This window comes from Gobio gobio (genome assembly GCF_949357685.1).
Source record: "Gobio gobio genome assembly, chromosome: 5".
NCBI classification, from domain to species: Eukaryota; Metazoa; Chordata; class Actinopteri; order Cypriniformes; family Gobionidae; genus Gobio; species Gobio gobio.
In genome coordinates, this window is record NC_137101.1 from 7,862,009 (window position 1) to 7,886,370 (window position 24,362).

General features: G+C 40.7%; 2 protein-coding genes across 2 annotated transcripts; one reads left to right on the forward strand and one right to left on the reverse strand.

Annotated features, from left to right (window-relative positions):
• Positions 1 to 176: 176 nt before the first annotated feature.
• tymp (thymidine phosphorylase) lies at positions 177 to 23,059 on the forward strand. Its single transcript, XM_079817933.1, has 10 exons — positions 177 to 313; positions 7,659 to 7,851; positions 7,950 to 8,146; positions 9,085 to 9,183; positions 10,548 to 10,677; positions 10,761 to 10,879; positions 13,200 to 13,362; positions 13,688 to 13,912; positions 14,111 to 14,251; positions 20,517 to 23,059. The coding sequence occupies exons 2-10, from the start codon at positions 7,716 to 7,718 to the stop codon at positions 20,669 to 20,671; spliced, it is 1,365 nt and encodes a 454-aa protein (XP_079674059.1). The 5' UTR covers positions 177 to 313; positions 7,659 to 7,715; the 3' UTR covers positions 20,672 to 23,059.
• A 3-nt stretch (positions 23,060 to 23,062) lies between these two features.
• On the reverse strand, positions 23,063 to 24,181 carry lsm8 (LSM8 homolog, U6 small nuclear RNA associated). Its single transcript, XM_079817934.1, has 4 exons — positions 24,049 to 24,181; positions 23,665 to 23,705; positions 23,449 to 23,576; positions 23,063 to 23,334 (listed from the first exon to the last, which is right to left on the reverse strand). Exons 1-4 carry the CDS (start codon positions 24,077 to 24,079, stop codon positions 23,244 to 23,246), a joined length of 291 nt encoding a protein of 96 aa, XP_079674060.1. The 5' UTR covers positions 24,080 to 24,181; the 3' UTR covers positions 23,063 to 23,243.
• Between the last annotated feature and the right edge of the window lie 181 nt (positions 24,182 to 24,362).

A 24,362-nucleotide genomic window follows, 5' to 3' on the forward strand; every position in this document is an offset into this window, starting at 1 on the left:
TATATAAACACTGATGTTAATTTTATTTTAACACGCTATTACTGGTTAAAATGTGTTCGTGTTTATAATATAAAATAAAAAAGCGTCCTGGCATAGGCTACTCTACGAACCCATGACGCATCATGATGACCCATGACGCGTCCACCAGCTCGCACTGGGCCTCGTGAGGTGTCCACAGACGTAAACCAATGGAGATCTATTGACAGCCCATGCACGCTCATGACACTGGATAAAAGAGGCTGGTTAATGTGTCACTGACACATAACCTGAGAGACTGCAATCATTCCACCGCTATTTGCTCTGCAATAAGACGGTAAGTTTGTTTTTTCAATTTATTCACGTTTATCTGTGCAACCAGATGATGAACTTGAATAAAAAAGTAGACATGATATATGACACTTTTCTATGTTTGACTAATTTTTTTTTTTTTTTTTTTAATCCTTAACATTAAAATAAAACGATTTGTTGTTTAGATAGCCTAAATAGATCAGAAATGGCGAATTTACTTTAGCTAATGGGAGGTTTTGTCCCCCATTTACTTTCACTTTCAGTCTTGAATTTACAAAACCGTTTTTTGTTATTTACAATGTTCTGTTTTTAGTGTTGTGTACTAGATCATAGCAACTGCAGTGAACTGTGATTAGGGGTAGGGGCCTCAGCCAATCTCACTTACAGTATTTTTAATTTCTATAGATAGGCCTACAGGTTATATTTTCCATGAATGTTTTATCATTTCAATATATACAGGGAGTGCAGAATTATTAGGCACGTTGATTTTCTGATCATATTTTTTTTCCAGGCACATTTGACCAATTCCAAACCACAGTAATCCTAATAACTTTGATTTAGTATTTAATAATGTATAAGTGATATATAATTGTTCATGAAGGCTGGAAATGAAAAACACCTTATATTCAGGTGTGCAGAATTATTAGGCATGTTTTCTTTTACAGATAAATTGAGCCAAAAAAGAGATTTAACTCAGACTGAAAAGTCAAAAAGTATTAAATGCCCCCCACTAGATAAGAATCATAAGCTGAAGTGTTGTAAAATACATGAAGCCTGCTTTTTTATAGGCTTTATAGGTTTTATAGGTTGAGAGTGACTCTTGAAGGACCAGCACCACATCCTCTAGTACCACTGTTTGAAGAATTCATCTTCCAGAATCTGGCTGTACGTTTTGGGAGTTCATTTTAGTCCATCCTGAAGTCCGTTTTGCAGAGATGGATTAAAAATGAACTCCCAAAACGTACTGCCAGATTCTGGAAGATGAATTCTTCAAACAGTGGTACTAGAGGATGTGGTGCTGGTCCTTCAAGAGTCACTCTCAACCTATCTGTCCATAAAGCCTATAAAAAAACCTTCTTCATGTATTTTACAACACTTCAGCTTGTGATTCTTATCTAGTGGGGGTCATTTTTTAGGATTCTTTACCTAACTGAAGTCTCTGAGATCCTGACACCTTGCACTTCTGGAGACTCCAGGTAGGATGCAGCTCTTGAAAATGGTGGCGCTGGAGACTAAAGGGTTCCTGATGGTTTCACCCGTAATTCTTCACCTTAATTCTTAATTCTTTTGCAGTTAACAGGTGTCTTTTCTTCACCACCTGTTTTTGTCAGATCCTGCCGACCCAACGAGCATTTCACTGTCCAATGGTCACGCCTTAACTGCAATGTCTAGTATTGCATTAGTATTGCATCCTTCTCATGGGCATTTAATACTTTTTCACTTTTCAGTCTGAGTTAAATCTCTTTTTTGGCTCAATTTATCTGTAAAAGAAAACATGCCTAATAATTCTGCACACCTGAATATAAGGTGATTTTCATTTCCAGCCTTCATGAACAATTATATATCACTTATACATTATTAAATACTAAATCAATAGTAGTTATTAGGATTACTGTGGTTTGGAATTGGTCAAATGTGCCTGGAAAAAAAATATGATCAGAAAATCAACGTGCCTAATAATTCTGCACTCCCTGTATTATCTCAAAACACCTAATTTCAGCATCTCATTTCAGAAAAAAAAATGTGTTAAGTTTTTTATAATTATTAAACTATAATTATTAAATATTGTATACTTTGAAATTTAGATATTTATTCCGTGTAAACAGGGGTGAGGCTAGGAATGTTCAAACGGCTGTCCCTTCATAAAACAGTTTGGGCAAATACTATAATCATAGCCTATTGAGTATGAAACCTGCACGCCATATTATAATTATCAGGAAGGGGGAAACGCATCACACTTTCAAGTTCAAAGTCACAAAACTGTAAATAAGAAATAACCTACATTAATGAATTAATTTATATATGGTCAGACACTTGCACGTGTCATTATATTATTAACATTTTACCATTATGAGATTTTTGACAAGCGAACTGTCAGAGATGTCCGTCATTAACAGCCGCATATGAGGCATATGTCATGTTTCTTGAGTAAAGAAAATGCTGTAATTATTAAATTTAAATTTATTTACCCTAATACTGTAAACAAACTACACGCAGGCATTTCATTCAGATATAGGCGGGGCGGAGTTATGAGGTTTGACTGACAGTTTGAAGAGCCAATGGAGTTACAAGGTTTAGACACATGCTCTTTTTAACATTTGGTTAAATATTTCAATACCCACGAGACGTAAAGGGTGACCAATAGTTATTTATATAATAAATAAAATAAATAAAAATGACTAAGATACAAGCTTTATGCAGACAGCGACAATATTAATTAATGTTTACTATAAATATCTGTACTTACCTTTTCATGTCCTTCTGCAATGTTACTCTGTGTGTTATGGGAATTGCGCGGCCATTGCTTGGTTTCTTGGAGCAATACATATCCAAATACACTGCTCAAAAAATTAAGGGAACACTTAATTGTCACAGTATAACACCAAGTCAACTAAACTTCAGGGATATCAATCTGTCCCCTTAGGAAGTGATTTTGAATCAGTTTCATTTGGTACAAATGAAAGTGACAACAGGTGCACTGGAGAGGAAACAGCAAGACAGCCCCCAAAAAGGAAATGATTTTTCAGGTGGTGACCATAGACAAGTGTTCTCTCCTTATTCTTCTTGACTGATTTACCTTTAGTTTTGTTAGCACTGACATGACTTCCAGCAGGCTACTGGTGTGCATGTTTCTAACCAAACTGTCAGAAACAGACTTCATGAGGGTGTCATGAGGGCCTGACGTCCTCTAGTGGGACCTGTGCTCGAAGCTCGATTGGCATTTAATTTAGAAGAGAACACCAGAATTGGGCGCCCTGTTCTCTTCAAGGATGATCCAGCATGACAATGGTTCTCTTCCTGCTGTTAGGTACCGGGATGAAATCCTCAGAGCCATTGTCAGACCTTATTCTGAAGCAGTGCTCTGGGTTCCTCCTGGTGCATGATAATGCCCGGCCTCATGTGGCTAGAGTGTGTAGGCAGTTTACTGATGCCATTGACTGGCCCTCATGTTCCCCAGACCTGAATCCAATTGAGAACCGCTGGGACATTATATTTTGGAGCATCCAAAGCCACCAAGTAGCCCCACAGACCATCCAGGAGCTCACTGATGCCCTGATCCAGGTGTGAGAGGACATCCCCCAGGACACAGGTGCATTCCCAGATGTTGCTGTGAGTGCAGACAGGCACATGCGGGCCATACACACTACTGACTTATATTATGAGTTGCTGTGATGAACTTCATGCAAGTTGGATCAGCCTGTAACTTAAGTTATTTTACATTGATTTTTGGTATGACTTTAAATCCAGCCCTCATTGTGTTGATGATTTTGGTTTCCATTGACTGTTGTCACACAATTTTGATAGTAACAAATTATAGAATGAATATTTCAGATGCCCTCTCCTTGAACTGTCACCTTATCGTGGTGGAGAGGTTTGAGTACCCGAATGATCCTGGGAGCTATGTTGTCTGGGGCTATATGCCCCTGGTAGGGTCTCCCAAGGCAAACAGGTCCTTGGTGACGGGCCAGACCAAGAACAGTTCACAAACCCTTATGACCACAATCAGACCAAGGACCGTGACGTCGCCCGGCATGGCGCAGCCGGGGCCCCACCCTGGAGCCAGGCCCGGGGTTGGGGCTCGTATGCGAGCGCCTGGTGGCCGGGCTGAGCCCGGCCGGACCCCATGGGGGGAGGCCCGGCCACCAGAAGGAGTGACGTGGGGCCGCCCTCCTGTGGGCTCACCACCTGCAGGAGGGAGCGTAAGGGGCCGGTGCTTTGTGAATCGGGCAGCAGTCGAGGGCGAGGCCCCCGACGACCCGATCTCTGGACACAGAATCTGGCTTTAGGGACGTGGAATGTCACCTCGTTGGCGGGGAAGGAGCCTGAGCTTGTGCGGGAGGTCGAGAGGTACCGACTAGAGATAGTCGGGCTCACCTCCACGCACAGCTTGGGCTCTGGAACCACACTTCTCGAGAGAGGCTGGACTCTCTACCACTCTGGAGTTGCCCATGGTGAGAGGCGGAGGGCTGGAGTGGGTTTGCTTATAGCCCCCCAGCTCAGCCGCCATGTGTTGGAGTTCATCCCGGTGAACGAGAGGGTTGCTTCCCTGCGCCTTCGAGTCAGGGATAGGTCTCTCACTGTGGTTTGTGCCTACGGCCCAAATGGCAGTGCGGAGTACCCGGCCCTCTTGGAGTCTCTGGGAGGGGTGCTGGAAAGTGCTCCGACTGGAGACTCCGTCGTTCTACTGGGGGACTTCAACGCCCACGTGGGCAGTGACAGTGACACCTGGAGGGGCGTGATTGGGAGGAACGGCCCCCCTGATCTGAACCCGAGCGGTGTTCTGTTATTGGATTTCTGTGCTAGCCACGGTTTGTCCATAACGAACACCATGTTCAAGCATAAGGGTGTCCATCAGTGCACATGGCTGCAGGACACCCTAGGCCGGAGGTCGATGATCGACTTTGTGGTCGTGTCATCAGACCTTCGGCCATATGTCTTGGACACTCGGGTGAAGAGAGGTCAACTGATCACCACCTGGTGGTGAGTTGGATCCGATGGCGGCGGAGGAAGCTGGACAGACCCGGCAGACCCAAACGTACTGTGAGGGTCTGTTGGGAACGTTTGGCCGAGCCCCCTGTCAGAGAGATCTTCAACTCCCACCTCCGGCAGAACTTCGACCGGATCCCGAGGGAGTCTGGAGATATTGAGTCCGAGTGGACCATGTTCTCCACCTCCATTGTCGCTGCGGCCGCTCGGAGCTGTGGCCGTAAGGTCTCCGGTGCCTGTCGAGGCGGCAATCCCCGAACCCGGTGGTGGACACCGGAAGTAAGGGATGCCGTCAAGCTGAAGAAGGAGTCCTATCGGGCCTGGATGGCTTGTGGGACTCCGGAGGCAGCTGACCGGTACCGGCAGGCCAAGCGGACTGCAGCCCGGGTAGTCGTGGAGGCAAAAATCGGGCCTGGGAGGAGTTTGGTGAGGCCATGGAGAAAGACTATCGGTCGGCCTCGAAGAGATTCTGGCAAACTGTTCGACGCCTCAGGGGGGGGAAGCAGTGCCCTACCAACACTGTTTACAGTGGAGATGGGCACCTGTTGACCTCAACTGGGGATATCGTCGGGCGGTGGAAGGAATACTTCGAGGATCTCCTCAATCCCACCGACATGTCTTACGTTGAGGAAGCAGTGGCTGGGGACTCAGAGGTGGACTCGTCCATCACCCGGGCTGAAGTCATCGAGGTGGTTAAAAAGCTCCTCGGTGGCAAGGCACCAGGGTTGGATGAGATCCGCCCTGAGTACCTCAAGTCTCTGGATGTTGTGGGGCTGTCTTGGCTGACATGGCGGTCGGGGACAGTACCTCTGGACTAGCAGACCGGGGTGGTGGTCCCTCTTTTCAAGAAGGGGGACCGGAGAGTGTGTTCCAACTATATGGGGATCACACTTCTCAGCCTCCCCGGGAAAGTCTATGCCAGGGTACTGGAGAGGAGAATTCGGCCGATAGTGGAACCTCGGATTCAGAAGGAACAGTGTGGTTTTCGTCCCGGTCGTGGAACACTGGACCAGCTCTATACCCTTTCCGGGGTGCTGGGGGGTTCATGGGAGTTTGCCCAACCAGTCCACATGTGTTTTGTGGATTTGGAGAAGGCATTCGACTGTGTTCCTCGTGGCATCCTGTGGAGGGTGCTCTGGGAGTATGGGGTCGCCGGCCCCCTGCTTAGGGCTGTTCAGTCCCTTTACAACCAGAGTAAGTCAGACTTGTTCCCGGTGCATGTTGGACTCCGGCAGGGCTGCCCTTTGTCACCGGTTCTGTTCATAATTTTTATGGACAGAATTTCTAGGCGCAGCCAAGGGCCGGAGAGTGTCCGGTTTGGGAACCACACGATTTCGTCACTGCTTTTTGCAGATGATGTTGTCGTGTTGGCTTCCTCGAACCAGGACCTTCAGCGTGCACTGGGACGGTTTGCGGCCGAGTGTGAAGCGGCTGGGATGAGAATCAGCACCTCCAAGTCCGAGGCCATGGTTCTCAGTCGGAAAAGGGTGGCTTGCCCGCTTCAGGTGGGTGGAGAGTTCCTGCCTCAAGTGGAGGAGTTCAGGTATCTTGGGGTCTTGTTCACGAGTGAGGGAAGGATGAAACGGGAGATTGACAGACGGATCGGTGCAGCTTCTGCAGTAATGCGGTCGATGTACCGGTCTGTCGTGGTGAAGAAGGAGCTGAGCTGCAAGGCAAAGCTCTCGATTTACCGGTCAATCTACGTTCCTACCCTCACCTATGGTCATGAGCTGTGGGTCATGACCGAAAGGACAAGATCCCGGATACAGGCGGCCGAAATGAGCTTTCTCCGTAGGGTGGCTGGGCGCTCCCTTAGAGATAGGGTGAGGAGCTCGGTCAGTCGGGAAGAACTCGGAGTAGAGCCGCTGCTCCTCCACATCGAGAGGGACCAGCTGAGGTGGCTCGGGCATCTATTTCGGATGCCTCCTGGACGCCTTCCCAGGGAGGTGTTCCAGGCACGTCCCACCGGGAGGAGGCCCCGGGGAAGACCTAGGACACGCTGGAGGGACTATGTCTCCCGGCTGGCCTGGGAACACCTCGGGGTTCCCCCGGAAGAGCTAGAGGAAGTGGCTAGGGAGAGGGAAGTCTGGGCGTCTCTGCTTAGACTGTTGCCCCCGCGACCCGGCCCCGGATAAGCGGAAGATGATGGATGGATGGATGGATGGATATTTCAGATGGAATATTTCATGATCCAATGTGTGATTTAAGTAATTTTTTTGAGCAGTGTATATATCCAAATTAGGCTTTTAAAGTATCGACTGGTTGATATTTCTTTCATAATGTTCCACATTCCACAAACGTGCAAATTACCATGACATCCTGGGCGGGACCAACAGAAACTAACGACACAAACTTTTCATTTTTACAAGCGTATGAAATGCACTTATAGGGAGAGGGAAAACTGAATTGAATCATTCTTTTAACTAAATAAATAAAGTTATAGTGTGATAAGACTATAATTATTATCTCTTATTAAATTATTTCATACGTCTCTTTGGAAAATTACCAATTATTGGGTGGGCCACAATTCAAAGTGGGCCCACCCGTATACAGATAACTTCAATAAACTGCAATATTTTATGAGCTGGACAGGTGTCATTATAAAACTGTAGCACAACCAGAGTAAAATCTAACCCTTTATGAAATATTTCCTCCGGGCAAAGTTCCTGTTTTATTCCTCACAAAGCACTTGACTGGAGAAGACATATAATCCCATAAAGATGTCATCCAATGACAACACAATTAGTTTCCCTGAGCTTATAAAGCTGAAACGAGACGGTGGACAACTCAGTTCGGAAGATATACACACCTTTGTGCAAGGAGTCATATCAGAAGGCATCCAGGACAGTCAAATAGGTAAGACCATAGTCACATAAATTCAGTGTGTACAGTTAAGACACAAGCAAAGAAAAGGTTTGGGATTTTACAAAAACAATTGTGTTGCCACGGCACAGGTGCAATGCTAATGGCCATATGGCAGAAGAACATGACTGATGAAGAGACTCTGGCATTGACGAGAGAGATGATGAACTCTGGGCATACGTTTGAATGGCCAAAGGAATGGCTCGTGGTAGACAAACACTCAACCGGTGGGGTTGGAGACAAAGTCAGTCTTCCACTCGCTCCTGCTCTGGCTGCATGTGGCTGTAAGGTATGAGAAATGCGCCGCCCAATTGCCTATAGCCGCTGGAACAGATTTTATAATGGGTTGCAGCAGCCCAAACAACACTTACTGATGAACATACAAATGAATGAGGGCAGAGAACACTCAGAACTCAAGATTAAATAAATGTTAAAAACGTTTCAGCACAAAAACCTGCATCTTGTGATAGGCTACTCATGTAGTTTGGTGCTCAGGTGTAGGCTAATGCCCATATAGTTTTTCAACGATAAACGATTCAAACGATATTCGCCTCAAAACAGCATAATCACATGAATTATATTTATTTGTCAGTCACAAACCATATTCGACAATATATAAAAACAAAAACTTTTTTTAATTTTACAAAAAAAGGTGTACAATTAATAACATAGGCTTATTGAAAAAACAAAACTTTATTTCAAGTCGTGTGATCTTAAAGGGATAGTTCACCCAAAAACAAAAATTCTGTCATCATTTACTCATCCTCAAGTTGTTCCAAACCTGTATGAGTTTCTTTGCTCTGCTGAACACAAAAGATATTTAGAAGAATGTTTGTAATATAGCAGATAGAACAACCATTGACTACCATAGTATTTTTTTCCTACTATGGTAATCAATAGTTGCTCTATCTGCTTGGTTACAAACATTCTTCTAAATATCTTCTTTTGTGTTCAGCAGAGCAAAGAAACTCATACAGGTTTGGAACAACTTGAGGGTGAGTAAATGATGACAGAATTTTCATTTTTGGGTGAACTATCCCTTTAAATTCCAAAGCAGTGCAATAGCTGTTGGCATTCAAATTCTAACAAAACTATTACTAAATATTGAAGACTACACTATTTATAGGGCACATTTTCAGTTACATATGCCACCCCCACCGTGAATTTATTTTAAAATGAATGCAACTAACTTTAGTTACTCTAGACATGTTTTTTTTTTCTTTCTAGGTGCCCATGATAAGTGGCAGAGGACTGGCACATACAGGTGGCACCCTGGACAAGCTGGAGTCTATTCCCGGATTTAATGTCAAACAATCAGTTCAACAGGTAATGTGGGATTTGTTTACACTTGAACCGATGGTCAGCTGGTTTTTTAATAATCATGAAAAAAGTAAAACAATCAATTTTGGCCTGCTAACTGTTACATTGTAAATACAATCCTCAGGTTCTATTATTCCAATATTAAACATTTATAAAAAATAATAATAAATGGAAGTCAGTACTCAATAATAGGTTACTACAATGCTACTCTTACTTCAGTTTTCCTGTTGTATGATCATATGAGAAATCAAGCGTAGTGTCAGTTCTGACAGGTCACGTTAGTCAAGCTCGCATCAGCTGACTACGTCTACCTATAGGAATCCAACGTCTATCACAGCATACATATATAAGCTCCTTCAGGATTATCAGCAGCTATCGTGTTTCTCCGGAGCTAATTACCCTCCTCCATCCCCAGCTCCTCCTCTCGTCCAGTCAGGATATGGTATTCTGATTCCCCTTCAATCAGACTAAATTCACCAATTATTTTGTACATTAAATATTGAAATTAATTATATCTGCAACACATTATGTTGGTTCTGTTCTGTTTACCCTAACAGGGGTTATTGATGCTCTCCCTGCTTTTATCCAAGCTAGGCTGCATGGATGCGCAGGGAGTTCTTGCCCAGAACAGAACCATACCGCCAATCCAAACTATATGCTAATAGTCAGTCAATCATATTTGAGGATAGTGGTCCTGACAGACACAAGTGCACAGCCATCTTTCAAAATATTGTTTGAACTTCCGTTTTTGCGGTAGCTCTGTATATTTCTACGGCATCATTAGCTGGTGAAGTGGATTTGCTTTTTGGAGAGTTAAAGGATTAGTTCACTTTTAAATAAACTTTTGCTGATAATTTACTCACCCCCATGTCATCCAAGATGTCCATGTCTTTCTTTCTGCAGTCGAATGAAATTAAGGTTTTTGATGAAAACATTCCAGGATTTTTCTCCATATAATGGACTTCAATGGGCTCCAAATGTCAAAAATGACAGTTTCAGTACAGCTTCAAAGGGCTTTAAACGATACCAGACGATGAATAAGGGTCTTATCTAGCGAAACGATCAGTTTCTGCGAGAAACCGAGCAGTATTTATGATATTATTTTACCTCTTATCAGACGAATGTGATCATCTCTGAGCTCTGCTATAACTTCCGCTAAGTGAGGTCAAAATACGAGCGTGGTCATAGATATATCGATCGTAGATGCCTCATTCTACTGATCCGTGCAAGCGCTAATGAGGCATCTACGTATACATCTCATTATTCTCATTTATTATATACTCATTATTTGATTAAACTGCCAAATGGTACAAAATTTTTACAAAAAAAAAAGGATTAAAATGCAATATTGTATGATATTACACTTCTAGGTGAAGCAGATCATAAAGGATGTGGGCTGTTGCATTGTGGGACAGACAGAGAGTCTGGTGCCAGCAGATCGTGTTCTCTACGCCACCAGAGACGCCACGTCGACTGTTGATTGTCTTCCTCTTATCACTAGTAAGACTATCCTGGACAACGTCTCACCACAGTGTTAACCCTACTTCTAATTATTTTCTGATAATATTCCATGTTCTGTACAGGCTCCATCATTTCTAAGAAAGGAGCAGAGGGTCTGAGTGCTCTTGTGTTAGATGTGAAGTTTGGCAGGGCTGCTCTGTATAAAGATCTGGACAGTGCTCGGGAACTTGCTCAGTCACTGGTAAGAGAGGTTTTCCCGTTTGGCATTTTGCATATACTGTAGTTGTTTTGAAGGGGCTCCAGTAGCAGTCCTGGCACACGTGGTCTCAAGACCAAAGAGGAAAAATGCAAATCAGTAATCACACATTTACATGTCAAAATTATCTTATCAAGTTTCTCAACTCATATATTCACCCCCCACCCCAAAATAAAATGAAATTAGTTTTTAACTAATGATATTTTTTTTTTTGGGGTGAACATATGAGTTGAGAAACTTGATAAGATAATTTGACATGTAAAAGTTTTTTTTGACCACTATATATGCACTTCTGAGAACCCTGGAAATGTTACAACGGTCCATTCAAAGAATTTAGTTCTTAAATATATACACTAATATACACCATTTCAAACATATGAATCTGTCTGTGGAAAAAAGAAAATCCAAGGCACTCTTCTTCAAATTATTAAAAAGCCTTTAGTAAAATAAAGGCTTTTTAATAATTTGAAGAAGAGTGCCTTGGATTTTCTTTTTTCCACTTTCATTTGAATTCTCGACCCCAAAGAGCACCTTTAAACGTTTTATTGAACTCCTGAGCACCCTGGACTTTGCCTTTTAATATGTCTCACTAGATCTCTCTGTACGTAGGGCCTATAAATCTTCAAACTTCAAGAATTATGACTTTCAAAACTTTCAAACAATGCTTTAAAGGGTTAGTTCACCCAAAAATGAAAATTCTGTCATTAATTACTTACCCTCATGTCGTTCGACACCCGTAAGACCTCCGTTCATCTTCGGAACAGAAATGAAGATATTTTAGTTGAAATCTGATGGCTCTGAAAGGCCTCCATTGGCACAATGGCACTTTACACTCTCAAGACCCTTAAAAGGTACTAAAGACGTCGTTACAAAGTCCATCTCACTACAGTGGTTCTACAATAACTAAATGAATCGGCTAGAATAGTTTTTGTGCGCAAAAAAACCCTAAATAACGACTTATATAGTGATGACGATTTCAAAACACGGCCTCATGAAGCTTCGAAGCGTTATGAATCAGTGAGTCGAATCAGCAGTTTGACGTTTTGACACGCGATCCGAATCATGATTCGACTCACTGATTCATAACGCTTCGAAGCTTCATGATTCCGTGTTTTGAAATCATCATCACTATATAAGTCGTTATTTAGGGTTTTTTTGTGCACAAAAACTATTCTCGCCGATCCATAAAGTTATATTAGAACCACTGTAGTGAGATGGACTTTGTAACGACGTCTTTAGTACCTTTTAAGGGTCTTGAGAGTGAACCGTGCCATTGTGCCAATGGAGGCCTTTCAGAGCCATGAGATTTCAACTAAAATATCTTCATTTGTGTTCCGAAGATGAACGGAGGTCTTACGGGTGTCGAACGACATGAGGGTAAGTAATTAATGACAGAATTTTCATTTTTGGGTGAACTAACCCTTTAAGCTATTGTATTTCTACTTCCTTGTGTTCCAGTTCAAATTGCAATTCTGCATCTTGTTTGCAAACTCGACTCAAATTCAAATCAGATTTTAATTGGCCTTTAAAGGTCCCGTTTTTCGTGTTTTTTTGAAGCTTTGATTGTGTTTACAGTGTGCAATATAACATGTGTTCATGTTTCGCGTGTAAAAAAACAGTATTTTTCACACAATTTACTTATCTGTATACTGCTGTTTTCACTGTCCTCAAAACAGCTTGAAAGATTTCCCTGTTCTATGAAGTCCCTCCTTCAGAAATACGTAACGAGTTCTGATTGTGCCAGCGGTTCCCGTGTTGTGATTCGACAGCAGCTTAGCGCACGCAGAGCGCACGTTACCGGAAAGGTCACGCCTCTCACCATAACGGGGATGCATGCGCTCAATGATCTCTAAGTACAGCGTCCCTGGGAAAGCCAAACAAAGGTGACTTGACTCCGGGATGAAAATAACAGCGTCTCGACGACATGGCGACAAACAAACTATACGAACGCAACACTTCCTATTCTCCACGCGGGAGCAACAAGACCACGCCCCCTTTTTCGCGCGTTCTTGTGGGCGGAGGTTAGTCGACAAACTGCTCTACTGACGTAATTAAAGCAGGAAATACCAGGATGTAGTCCAAACCGGCCGTTTGCTGTAGACTTTGAAAGGGAACTTCTGTTAAATAAAATATCTCGCTTGGCATTGAACTTTGAGCTTTATAATTTTACAGGTATTATAAATGCTCTAACAGCAACATTATACACTAACTAAAGTTTGAAAAATGGGATCACGAAGAACAGGACCTTTAAAAAGGCACTCAATTCAACTCTTATGTCAAAATCCTGGTGTCCATGTGCCGATAGGTCACTGCAGGCAACAGGCTGGGTGTAAAGACAGGGGCGGCGCTTACCCGAATGGACGCTCCTATTGGCCAGAGTGTAGGCAATGCAGTGGAGGTGTGTGAAGCCCTCGAGTGTCTTAAAGGACGAGGGCCAGATGATCTCACAGAATTGGTTACAATTTTAGGTAAGGAGAAGGACCCATTTTTAAACATCTTGTACTTCAGTACTCTTGGTCTGAACCCCAAAAAAAGAAAATAATACCTTTAATCCTGGTTCACTTAGTGTTCACACTGTCATTTCAGACCAAACCTAATTGTACAACAACAACAAAAACTGATTCGGGTGGCAGAGTTCACACTTAATCAAATGAACCGCACTAACAGAGTTAATTTTAATCAAACCAAACCTGCCGAGAGTTAACACACCCTAAGATGCCATAATAGAACCAAATGTCCAATTGTGATGTTCTCCAAGATGTCAAGAAGCATAAAAGTGTCCATTATATTTAGGTGGACATCTACTGTGGTTGTGTGGCAACTTTACCCTAGAGAGTGGGAAAAAGGAAATCGCTCTGAAGCTGAAGAATGGAGAAGCCCTGAAAAAGTTCCAGGCGATGCTGGAGGCTCAGGGTGTGTCTGAAGATGTTGCACGTTCCCTGTGCTCAGATGAAACCGACTACTTTAAGCACATGAGGCGTGCAGCACATCAGACTGAGCTTAAGGTGCCAGATGATGGTAATTATGTTCCATGTTCTCGTTTCAGAATCAAATATGTTAATTATTTTTACATAACACTTACAGCACAGGCATGATTATAAACAGATCGCACAGAGCTCGCTATTAATATTCACTGTTATTCATCTACATGCAATCATCACGCCCATTATCTCAGCAGCAGCCATTGTGTGTTGGTGTGAACCGTTTGATTGACAGGAGCCGTTTTGGATATTGATGGTTTGGCCCTGGCTGAAGTGCTGCACAAGTTAGGGGCGGGACGTAATAAATCGGGAGAGGAAATTGATCATAGCGTGGGAGCAGAGATCTTGGTAAAGATGGGACAGCGGGTACAGAAAGGTTAGTCTCTGTCTATCTTGATTATTTTGTATGGAACAAAAAACTAACGTTCTGCTTACTAAATAACACAATGACTACTAATAAAATGGTATGTGAAAAAGGATTCAATATGCAACAATAAACATTTAAAGTCACATGATCTCACGAATAACTATTTATTTTTTAAAAATGATTTACAATCCAATTTTGCGTAGGACTTAGCCAATGGGACCTAATTTAATGTTCTGAAGCACATAACGCAGGTGCACTTAGGCCGTGTCCGAAATCCGAATCCACATTTGCTAGTTTAACGACGGAAAAAACGGTGGGGTCGCGCAAGGCGCATGGTTCAAAAGATTTGTACCTAGTCTCTTAATGAGCCATGGGTGTGTTTTGGGCATAACGTGCGATAAACCAATCGGAGTCACATCTCCCATTCCCTTTAAAAGCCAAATGCGCTTGCACCATGGTGGATTCGCTATTTACATGGCGTAATATAGACACCCTCAACCTGACGAATCCGTTTAAATACATTTGTGTATTGCCACGATTGGTTAAATAGCCAATTCATTCGTCATTACTGCAAATAAGTCATTATGATACATGCAATGACTATCCATTATGACATGTAGGCATTTTTTACGTACACAATAATAATCATAAATCAATAAAAAGCCCTGTGTGTGTACACTCGTTGTAGATCAGCCTATAGGTGCATATTACTAACGCGCCCTTTAAATAACACAAAAAATACCATTGACTTTAGACCAGGGGCCTGAACCATGACGGTAGTTTAACAAACTCAGGGTTACAGGATTAGTTTAGAGTTGACAAAACCAAACCAATCTATTCCGGCTTTGTTGGTCCCATGATGCTGATCATCTTCTTTCTCTATCAACTCAGGCTTTGATCCTGAGTTTAGGAGTTAAGCTGTGACATCAGTAGTGAACAGCCAATCACACGCTGTGGATCAGTGAAACTGAGATTAATTTCTCTCTTCTGCAGAATATTACATGATTACATGAAAAATATTAAGAATTTAAACAAATTTACACAGCAAGAAGAAAAGAGCTGTCTATGAAAGTGGACAACTTAAAGAAAATATTCACTACGTCAATGCAAGTAAAAGTTATAAAGTTAGTTTTGTTGATATATAGAGAATTGAACTTTTAAGCTCGCATGTAGTAATTTATATAGCTTTATTTATTGATTTTAAACCTTATTTGTATGACCTTTGTATAAGCTATTTAGATTAAATTCAACTAAATGATTGATTAACTAAAATTATACATGTGTAATTGATTACGGGTATAATAATTACATAAATGATATCTAAGTCATTCAAAATTATTATTATTATAAATAGGCATTGTTAAAAGCCAGACGCTTTAGTCTTTAATAGCCATTTGCCATGTAGTGACCTTTAATTTGGAGTAGAAACTGGGGGAGTGGTATGGGATCAGTTTCCCGCCAAATTTATTGCAGTCACGCATAAAAAAATAATAAGCATGAATCAAAATTTTAAAAGCACATGTAAAAATATAACGCACAAAACTGAAAAATCAATGCAAAGTTAACCAGAATCACAAACAACGCAGTCACAGAAATAAAAATGATAAGCGTAAATCAAATATTTAAACAAGTTTAAAATTATATTGCTCAAAACTGAATCATGAATTCCAAATTTTCCGAATCGCTCACAAAATCATGTTTTCTGCTCTTATTTAAATTTTTTGTATGTCCGCGCTGTTTTCTCCTTTGCTCTTGTTTCCACATTCTCTGCTTGCGGTTTCAAATGTTGCAGTTCAAGTTTCATGTAAATTAGGGGCGGGTCTTAGCAACACCATTGGTCCACTAGCTCTAGATTGACAGCTCATCCTCAAGCCAATCAATTGAAGAGGGAAGTTTCGACACTCCAATGCGACTCATGCCGCAGTTCAGCCAGCCGCTGTTGAGCTACGAGTAACGCGTTCTATATCTGCAAGGAAATACATTATTGTATTGTTATGAATATAATTTTAGGACTCTATTCTTTTGTATGATAGACGTTTTAGGGGGGTTTCCTCACAATTAAAGCAGTAAAATGTACATGATCACGACTGGGTGCATACTGACGCTTGGCTGTGAGCGAAACACGTTCACTATAGGCCCAGAGATGCACGGATGGGCTTTTATTTTATCCGCAACCGCATCAAAAAATCCGTCGGCCCCAACGTTTTTTGACCAATGTTCAAAGCCGCACCCGCCCGCCATCCGCTGATTGTAGAAAGCCTTGTTGGGCGATGCAAGGCGATGCTGACGCGAGCAATCGTAATGCAATGGACTGGCCTACATTAAACCTTTAACTAAAATAGTTATTGAGCTGTTTAAACTGTCATATACAATAAAAGAGCCTGCACAGCGACAGGAAATGAAAATTAACGCAAAAAACCTGCCTACCTTAGCCTATAGAGCATTTGACTAAAAGAGCTCATGAACCGCTCACCGGTAAAACGGCGTGCGCTCAAATCCCGCTCCAACATGACATTTCTTTGTAGGCTACTGTAGCCTATTTACTTGTTTAGTTTCATATGTTTAAATATTATAATGTTATTTTTTCATTTCATTTAGCCTACGTTGATTATGAAATATTATTATTATATATGTAAGAAGACATGGGGGTCAGAAATTAGTTCGTTTTTTATAAATTGTAACTTAATTTTAATCAATGTTTTGTCAACCAATTTCGAGGATTTAATAAATAATAAGCAAATATAGCAGACAACGGCATGGAGGCACCAGCGCTTAAATAAACAGGGAAAAAAAACTTTAGCTGGGGGCAGCCCTAGCTATTTATTTCAGATAGGCATATATTGGAACCAGCATGACACAAGGCGTGAACTTTAGAAATGAACGGAATCTTCAGAAAGGCGCTCTCACTCTGGAGGAAATATTACTGCTCTACGCATTCTCTATATGCACACCGCAACGGTCACAATATGACCTCATGTATGTTTTAAAAACAGAATTCAACATATAAATATTAAGCCTTTTTTTAATGGCCACTTAAAGTGTACAAATAAATTACTAAATGCTAAAAATGAATACATGTAAATTAACTCAAATTTGCAGCACCTCCACTTGCCGTGCTCCTGCTAGCCTATATTGGCTATGATTAGCCTATATTGTAGGCTACCCCAGAATATCAGCAGGGAACCGATCGGCGCACAGGGACAAAAATATATAAACACCATAAATAAAATGCACATCGGCAAACCTGACGTTACCTGAATAGGCTACTGTACAATTTTATCATTGTAATAAAAAACGCAATTTGGCACATAATTTCAACATGCTGCTATTTATCCTACTACCAATTAATGCCTATTCCAAAAAGAATAAAATAACAAGTAATTCACATTATAGGCTAATTAACTCTATGCACTGTCATGTCAGGGTGACTAGGACGAGCCTGAAGAAATTAAACCGTTATTTTGACTGCATGGGAAGAGAGCGCATCTTGGCCTAACAATCATACAAGAAACAAACTATAGAGCCTCGATATTAAAGAAAAACAGACTCTATTCGTTCGCTGAAAGTCCACCGCACAACTGTGCAACGCATGTTCACATTTTTAATTGTCCATAACTCCAAAACTTGCCTGCTTGCCTTACATGTCTAATTAATGGGCAAAAGTTTTCCGACTATTTTTTCGTTTTCTGCTGTGGATGTTATTGAATTGGTAGAAGTTTAGCTATTGCGTTCTCTCTTTTAAATGGCTATTCCCCGAGATACTACAATGACTGGCTGTTTTAAGATATAACTAATATCGAAACAAAGCAGGCAGTATGTACGAGATGTTTAGGCCTCCATACTGACAGCTGGGCTCCTCGCAGGTTTGCTTAGTGGCCTACCAGGCGCTGCAACAATATTTAACAATGTAGACCTATATGTTTTTTTTTATTTTTATTAATTTGAATCGTTGAACCACCCGTCCGAATTTAAAATATTAAAATAAAAATTTTCGTCACGTCATCCGCCCGATCCGCGGAGTCCGCGGCCATGCCGCGCATCTCTAAGGCCCAATGTTTGTGCAAGGAAATATATTTGTTTACAATCATGAATATATTATTAAATATATACATTTACACAATCAACATTTTAGAGAGGTTAATCATGACCCCAAATAGTTGGTTAGTGCCACTCTCATTCCAAAGAAATATTTTTTCACAGCCAGTGGTGGAATGTAACCACATATGAATAAGAAACATTATCGCATCTATAAAACACATCAAAACTCGACGAAGCACAACGAGAACCCGTAGCCAATTAAAACACGTATTTAATTTCATATGTTCAAATATTATAATGTTTTTTGTGAACAGGATAAGATGCGCAATGTGTCAGAACTGATTTTGACAACAAGTTTTGTTTTGTTGAAAGCCTTTCTTTTCAGTGAATTTCGTTTTAAATAAATTGTATCTTAATTTTAATCAATGTTTTATCAACCATTTGCCTGGATTTAATAAACAATAAGCAAATATAGCAGAGTAAGCCGACAATGACATGGAGATGCCAGCGCTGTGTGAACAACGGCTTAAATGAACAAATAGGCTTTTTTTTTTTAGTTGGAAGCAGTCCTAGCTACTTATTTCAGATAGCCTATATTCGAACCAGCGCATGTCACAAAGGGCTTTCTGGGTTTAGGGTGCTGCGAGCAGAATGAGCTTCAGAAATGAAAGAAATCTTCAGAAAGTCACTCTCCACTTTGGAGGAAAATGACCACTCTTTCTACGCAAACTGGGCTACAGATGGTAAGCACAATTACATTAACCCAAAACTCAATTAATTAAACTTTTTTAAATTATTAGAATAGACATTAATAGAATAAATTGTCATGCAACTACTTTTAATTCTCATAAAGTACATTTCAAATCAGGTACTCTTTTACTTAAGTAGGGTTGTCATTGTGTACTTCTACTTTTACTAAAGTCAATATGTCTCTGGTTATTTGTAGCCTATTAGGCATACTACTTCCACCACTGGTGATAGAGAACGCATTATAGGCTACTAGCTCAAAAGCGGCTGCTGGATGGCCAGTCAAGCGTCAGTAAGTGATAATGTTCATTTTACTGCTTTAATTGTGAGGAAACCCCCCTAAAACGTCTATCATACAAAAGAATAGAGTCCTAAAATTATATTCATAACAATACAATAATGTATTTCCTTGCAGATATAGAACGCGTTACTCGTAGCTCAACAGCGGCTGGCTGAACTGCGGCATGAGTCGCATTGGAGTGTCGAAACTTCCCTCTTCAATTGATTGGCTTGAGGATGAGCTGTCAATCTAGAGCTAGTGGACCAATGGTGTTGCTAAGACCCGCCCCTAATTTACATGAAACTTGAACTGCAACATTTGAAACCGCAAGCAGAGAATGTGGAAACAAGAGCAAAGGAGAAAACAGCGCGGACATGCAAACATTTTAAATAAGAGCAGAAAACATGATTTTGTGAGCGATTCGGAAAATTTGGAATTCATGATTCAGTTTTGAGCAATATAATTTTTAAACTTGTTTAAATATTTGATTTACGCTTATTATTTTTATTTCCGTGACTGCGTTGTTTGTGATTCTGGTTAACTTTGCATTGATTTTTCAGTTTTGTGCGTTATATTTTTACATGTGCTTTTAAAATTTTGATTCATGCTTATTATTTTTTTATGCGTGACTGCAATAAATTTGGCGGGAAACTGATCCCATAGAGTGGCTTTATTGCATCAGAGGTGTGTCACTTTGCTCACAGCCGATTGGTCCAATTTCAGTTTGATCTCTTATCCAGAACATAACCTGCCCTGGAGCAGGTTAGCCGTGGAGCGTAAGTTACTATGGAGATGAACACTGCTAAAAGCCAAACCATTTTAATGGTACCCAAAACCCAGGATTAGCACAAACTAAGCTTAAACATATCTGGCTAGCCATCTAAACCGGCTTCATGGTATAGGCCCCAGGTTTTTGTTGGTCAATGGCGCAGTCGTTTTCAGTTCCTCAAAATAGCAACGCGCGTGCCAACAATGCGCCTGAACACACCTGGCTTTCAGACCAGAACGCCCATGGGCGAACAGATGTGCACGAGTGCATTTGCTATTTAAACAACGTGGCGCTGGACTTGGAAATGATAACTCCGTGGGACTGAAACTAGCAAAAACACTTGCCTGGTGTCGCATTGCGCCGGGTGTATGATAGGGCCCTATATCTCTGTAGTGTTTATTAAGACGAATGTGTTGATACCCTATTGATTCAATTGACAGGTGAATCATGGATCAGGATTCATCACAACATAGATCTGAGCACAGACCAGCGTTCTGACCTGCAGAAAGCTTTGGTCATTGGCAGCCTCGACAAATACAAGGCAGTGTCGCGTGTGGCAGAATTCATCCACCCAAACAATCCAAAAATGTCTTAAAGCCTCATTCAATACTTTTGTTTGTAAAGTAAATATTTCATTTTGATTGTACTGTTCCCATTTTGAATGCACTGTCCTAAAGAAACACTGTTCAATGAAGCACTAGGGAGGTTTTACAAGAGCATGACAGGCTGAGACCAGCACGGACCTTTGAGCTCTGCATCTGAAAATCTTTAAACATATTTGCTTACCAGTAATATTACTGTAGCCCTGGTCTGCTCAATCCTGTCCTTGAGATCTGCCTTCATGCAAAAGTTTAGTTGCAGCTCTAATCCACCTAAACCAGATGATGAAGGCCTTCAGGCTGAACATGTCAATTACAGGCAGGTGTGTTGGATCAGGAGCTGGAAGATGGATCTCCAGGAACAGGATTGAGTGCACTGGCATAATAGATGACTGCCGCCCTACTGATTTGTAGATGAACTGCTTCATAAACTTCCATGATCAATCGCTGATGTGAACAAACATCTCTGATTTTGACCGTTTGTTGGCGATTTCCACAAAACTGTTGGTGAGTGAAAATCAGGGCTAAAATTTTGCAGCATGAACCCGGCATAAAGAACCGAGCCATCTCAGAAAACAGGGTCTGCTCTCGTTCTTCTTGATGATGCCCTAAGATATTTGTGAACCTGGACCACAACACCAGTCATAAGGGTCTTTTTTTTATTTTTTTATTGAGATTATAAATGAGCTGAATAAATAAGCATTGATGGTGTGTTAGGGCTGGGCAAAAAAAACTATTTTTCGATTAATCGTTTTTTAAAATGTGGTTGATTCAAATCGTTTTTTAAAATGTGGTTGATTCAAAATCGATTCTCAAGGCCAAGAATCGATTTTTTTCCCCGGGGGTTTCCAGTCGATCCTGCCCGGTATCGCATATATGCTTGCAGTTAAGATAAAATCGAATGGCAATCGCATCTAAGGAAGGCACACAAATAACAGATAGTGATGAAATATAATGCATCATCCGGGGCATGAATCAAAGCTCAGATGCCCCTGGAGGAAAAAGCCTCCATAAAAACGGACAGAGTCTGAATGACGGTTGGCTAAATCGTAAGAAATGCTTGTACTTTACTGAAAATCATCCAATATTCTTTTTATGTTTTAGAATAAGTGAATCAAAATATACATAAAAATTTTACATAATTGTATGCATTTGAAATATAGAGATGGGTTCTGTTTTAATGTAGGCCTACCCAAGTATACCTAAAATAAAAAGAGTTTAATATACAGATTTGTGGCTCTTAATTTCTTTTTAGTTACCCACTTGTAAACTTGTTCACTGTTCTTTTTTATAAATATAGTAGGCTATTTGAATTAAATCTATATTCATTGAGTTGAATCGAGAATCAAAAATCGAATCGAGAATCGAATCGATTTGAGAGCTTGCGAATCGAAATCGAATCGGAACATCTGAATCGATACCCAGCCCTAGTTAGGATAGGACAATATTTGGCCGATACACAACTATTTGAAAATCTGAGGGTGCAAAAAAATTGAAATATGGAGAAAATTGCCTTTAAAGTTGTCCAAATGAAATCCTTAGCAATGCATATTACTGCTAATAATACATCTTTTATATATTTACGGTAGGACATTTACAAAATATCTCCATGGAACATGATCTTTACTTAATATCCTAATGATTTTTGGCATAAAAGAAAAATGGATCATTTTGACCCATACAATGTATTGTTGGCTATTGCCACAAATATACCCGTGCAACTTATGATTGGTTTGTGGTCCAGGGTCACATTTATAATGTATAAAAACAGTGTTCTGACTATAATTATAATGGATAATGTCAAGATAAAAGGAATCTGATTCCACAAAATGAATTCTATTTGGGTTTTTCAAAATCAATGTGCTGAATTTGTCACTTCAAAACACCTGTAAAGCATAACCCTGGTGCTTCATTTATGTTTTCTCTGTGTATTTAATCAGACCAACTAATTAGTGTGATAATTATTATTATTAATAAAATGAGGTTGTAGTAGATAAGGTGCTCTTTGCTGCCATATAGTGGTACAAATCATGTCCAACATGGCAATATAGGATAACCCATAATGAATTGTGCACATTTTCTACAACATACTTTATCTATCTATCTATCTATCTATCTATCTATCTATCTATCTATCTATCTATCTATGATAATGTCATTATATAAAAAAGAATGGGGTTAATTTTCTTTTTATATTCCTTTTGACTTTGTTGTGAAACATAACCTGGATTTTTCTTTGAAAGATTCATATTTTACAGTATATACATGTCTTAAGTGTACATTTTGTCTAGGAAATAGGAACGGGATACTTACATCAGTCTTCACCTTCATCACCTTGTTCCCCCTCCCCCCGGTCAATCAAAAATAAAGAAATATTTAAATCAAAGAATTTTCCACATTTTTATTTCAACACACGTAAAAAAAAAGGATTTCAGCGTTCAGTCTATTTTCTTCAAGATTAAAAAGAGCAAATAGTGTTGCTGCTTTTTCATGCCTGCAGATTTTCCTAGGGTAAGAGACGGGGAGTTTCATCTAAATGTGGATTTTTCTGTCCTTGTTTGGGAGGCATCAGTGCACCACAGAGTTGAGCGGTTCTGCTCTTATGTTTCCAAGATCCAGCGCAGAATCTGTCTCTTCGTCGATTTCACCAATGACAGCCCTTAAACAAATAAACATACAAGTCTGTTACTTTTATGGTCTCAAAAATAAACTCTTCAGCTGATCTGCACAATGTAAACAAAGTAGCAGAACTACAAGGGGCTTTAATACATACACATTATCGCCTCTGACAATATACAGTCCCAGGACCACCTGCTCTACTCCCTGGGAAGAGCTGAACACCCGCTCGTGGCTTTCATCCAGGATCAGGTTGATTGTCTGGTCGAAGCCCTTTAGTGTCCCCTAAGGTCAAGACAATAAAAGTCATATGCAGGCTGCTTTATTAATGCACACAAACAATGTTTACTTGAGAACATGAGGAAAAACTCACCACAATCATTCTGCCATCTGATGTGACGATGGCAACCGTCCCTTAAAATATGTCAGTTCAGGCTCATAAAGACATCAGTAAAGCTACATATACACACACTAAACTAATACTAATACTAAAGGTTAATGTATATAATGTAGTACACAGAGCGAACATAGTCAAATACATTATGCATGCTTAAATAGCATATTTCTATTAAATGTATATAATCATATTGAATTCATATATAGGCTAGTAGTACAAACACATATCCAGACAAAATGCGCTGATGGCTTTATCGCATTCATAACATGCTCGCGCGTCCATTGAAACATAAACACTGTCATTAAAACAACAAAATGCCACCATTAATTGTTCTACAACATGAAACGCGTCAAAGGATACGGTTAATGTAACTCTCAAGAGCGGTAGACATCTCTGTAGGTGCTTGTTTAAATCCGCCGGGGCTCGAGTACAACTAAAACGAAACACATTCGTTCAGCTGCGACCTGAGCCGGAAATGAAAACGGAGAGACTCGAGTAGCCGATAACCTATCAAGCTCAACTACAGGCAGTATCAGTCGAGTAGGAGCAATAGAACATGTGTGTATTCGTCCAGCAGATGGCGCTCGTTACGGGTTTCCAACAAGTAGGTCTATAAGCAACTTTTGAGATTAGAATCAGCTATTGTTGAAAAGCCAAAAGGTCACAGTGGGGGC

Excerpts from the sequence above, each read along its gene's own strand:
- tymp (XM_079817933.1), top strand. The coding sequence starts at position 7,716 with ATGTCATCCAATGACAACACAATTAGTTTCCCTGAGCTTATAAAGCTG. Across the intron at positions 7,852-7,949 it reads CATCCAGGACAGTCAAATAG|GTGCAATGCTAATGGCCATA; the intron begins GTAAGACCATAG and ends GCCACGGCACAG. Across the intron at positions 10,880-13,199 it reads GGGAACTTGCTCAGTCACTG|GTCACTGCAGGCAACAGGCT; the intron begins GTAAGAGAGGTT and ends ATGTGCCGATAG.
- lsm8 (XM_079817934.1), bottom strand. The coding sequence starts at position 24,079 with ATGTCTACCGCTCTTGAGAGTTACATTAACC. Across the intron at positions 23,577-23,664 it reads CAGATGGCAGAATGATTGTG|GGGACACTAAAGGGCTTCGA; the intron begins GTGAGTTTTTCC and ends TCTTGACCTTAG. Across the intron at positions 23,335-23,448 it reads ATTGTCAGAGGCGATAATGT|GGCTGTCATTGGTGAAATCG; the intron begins GTATGTATTAAA and ends TATTTGTTTAAG.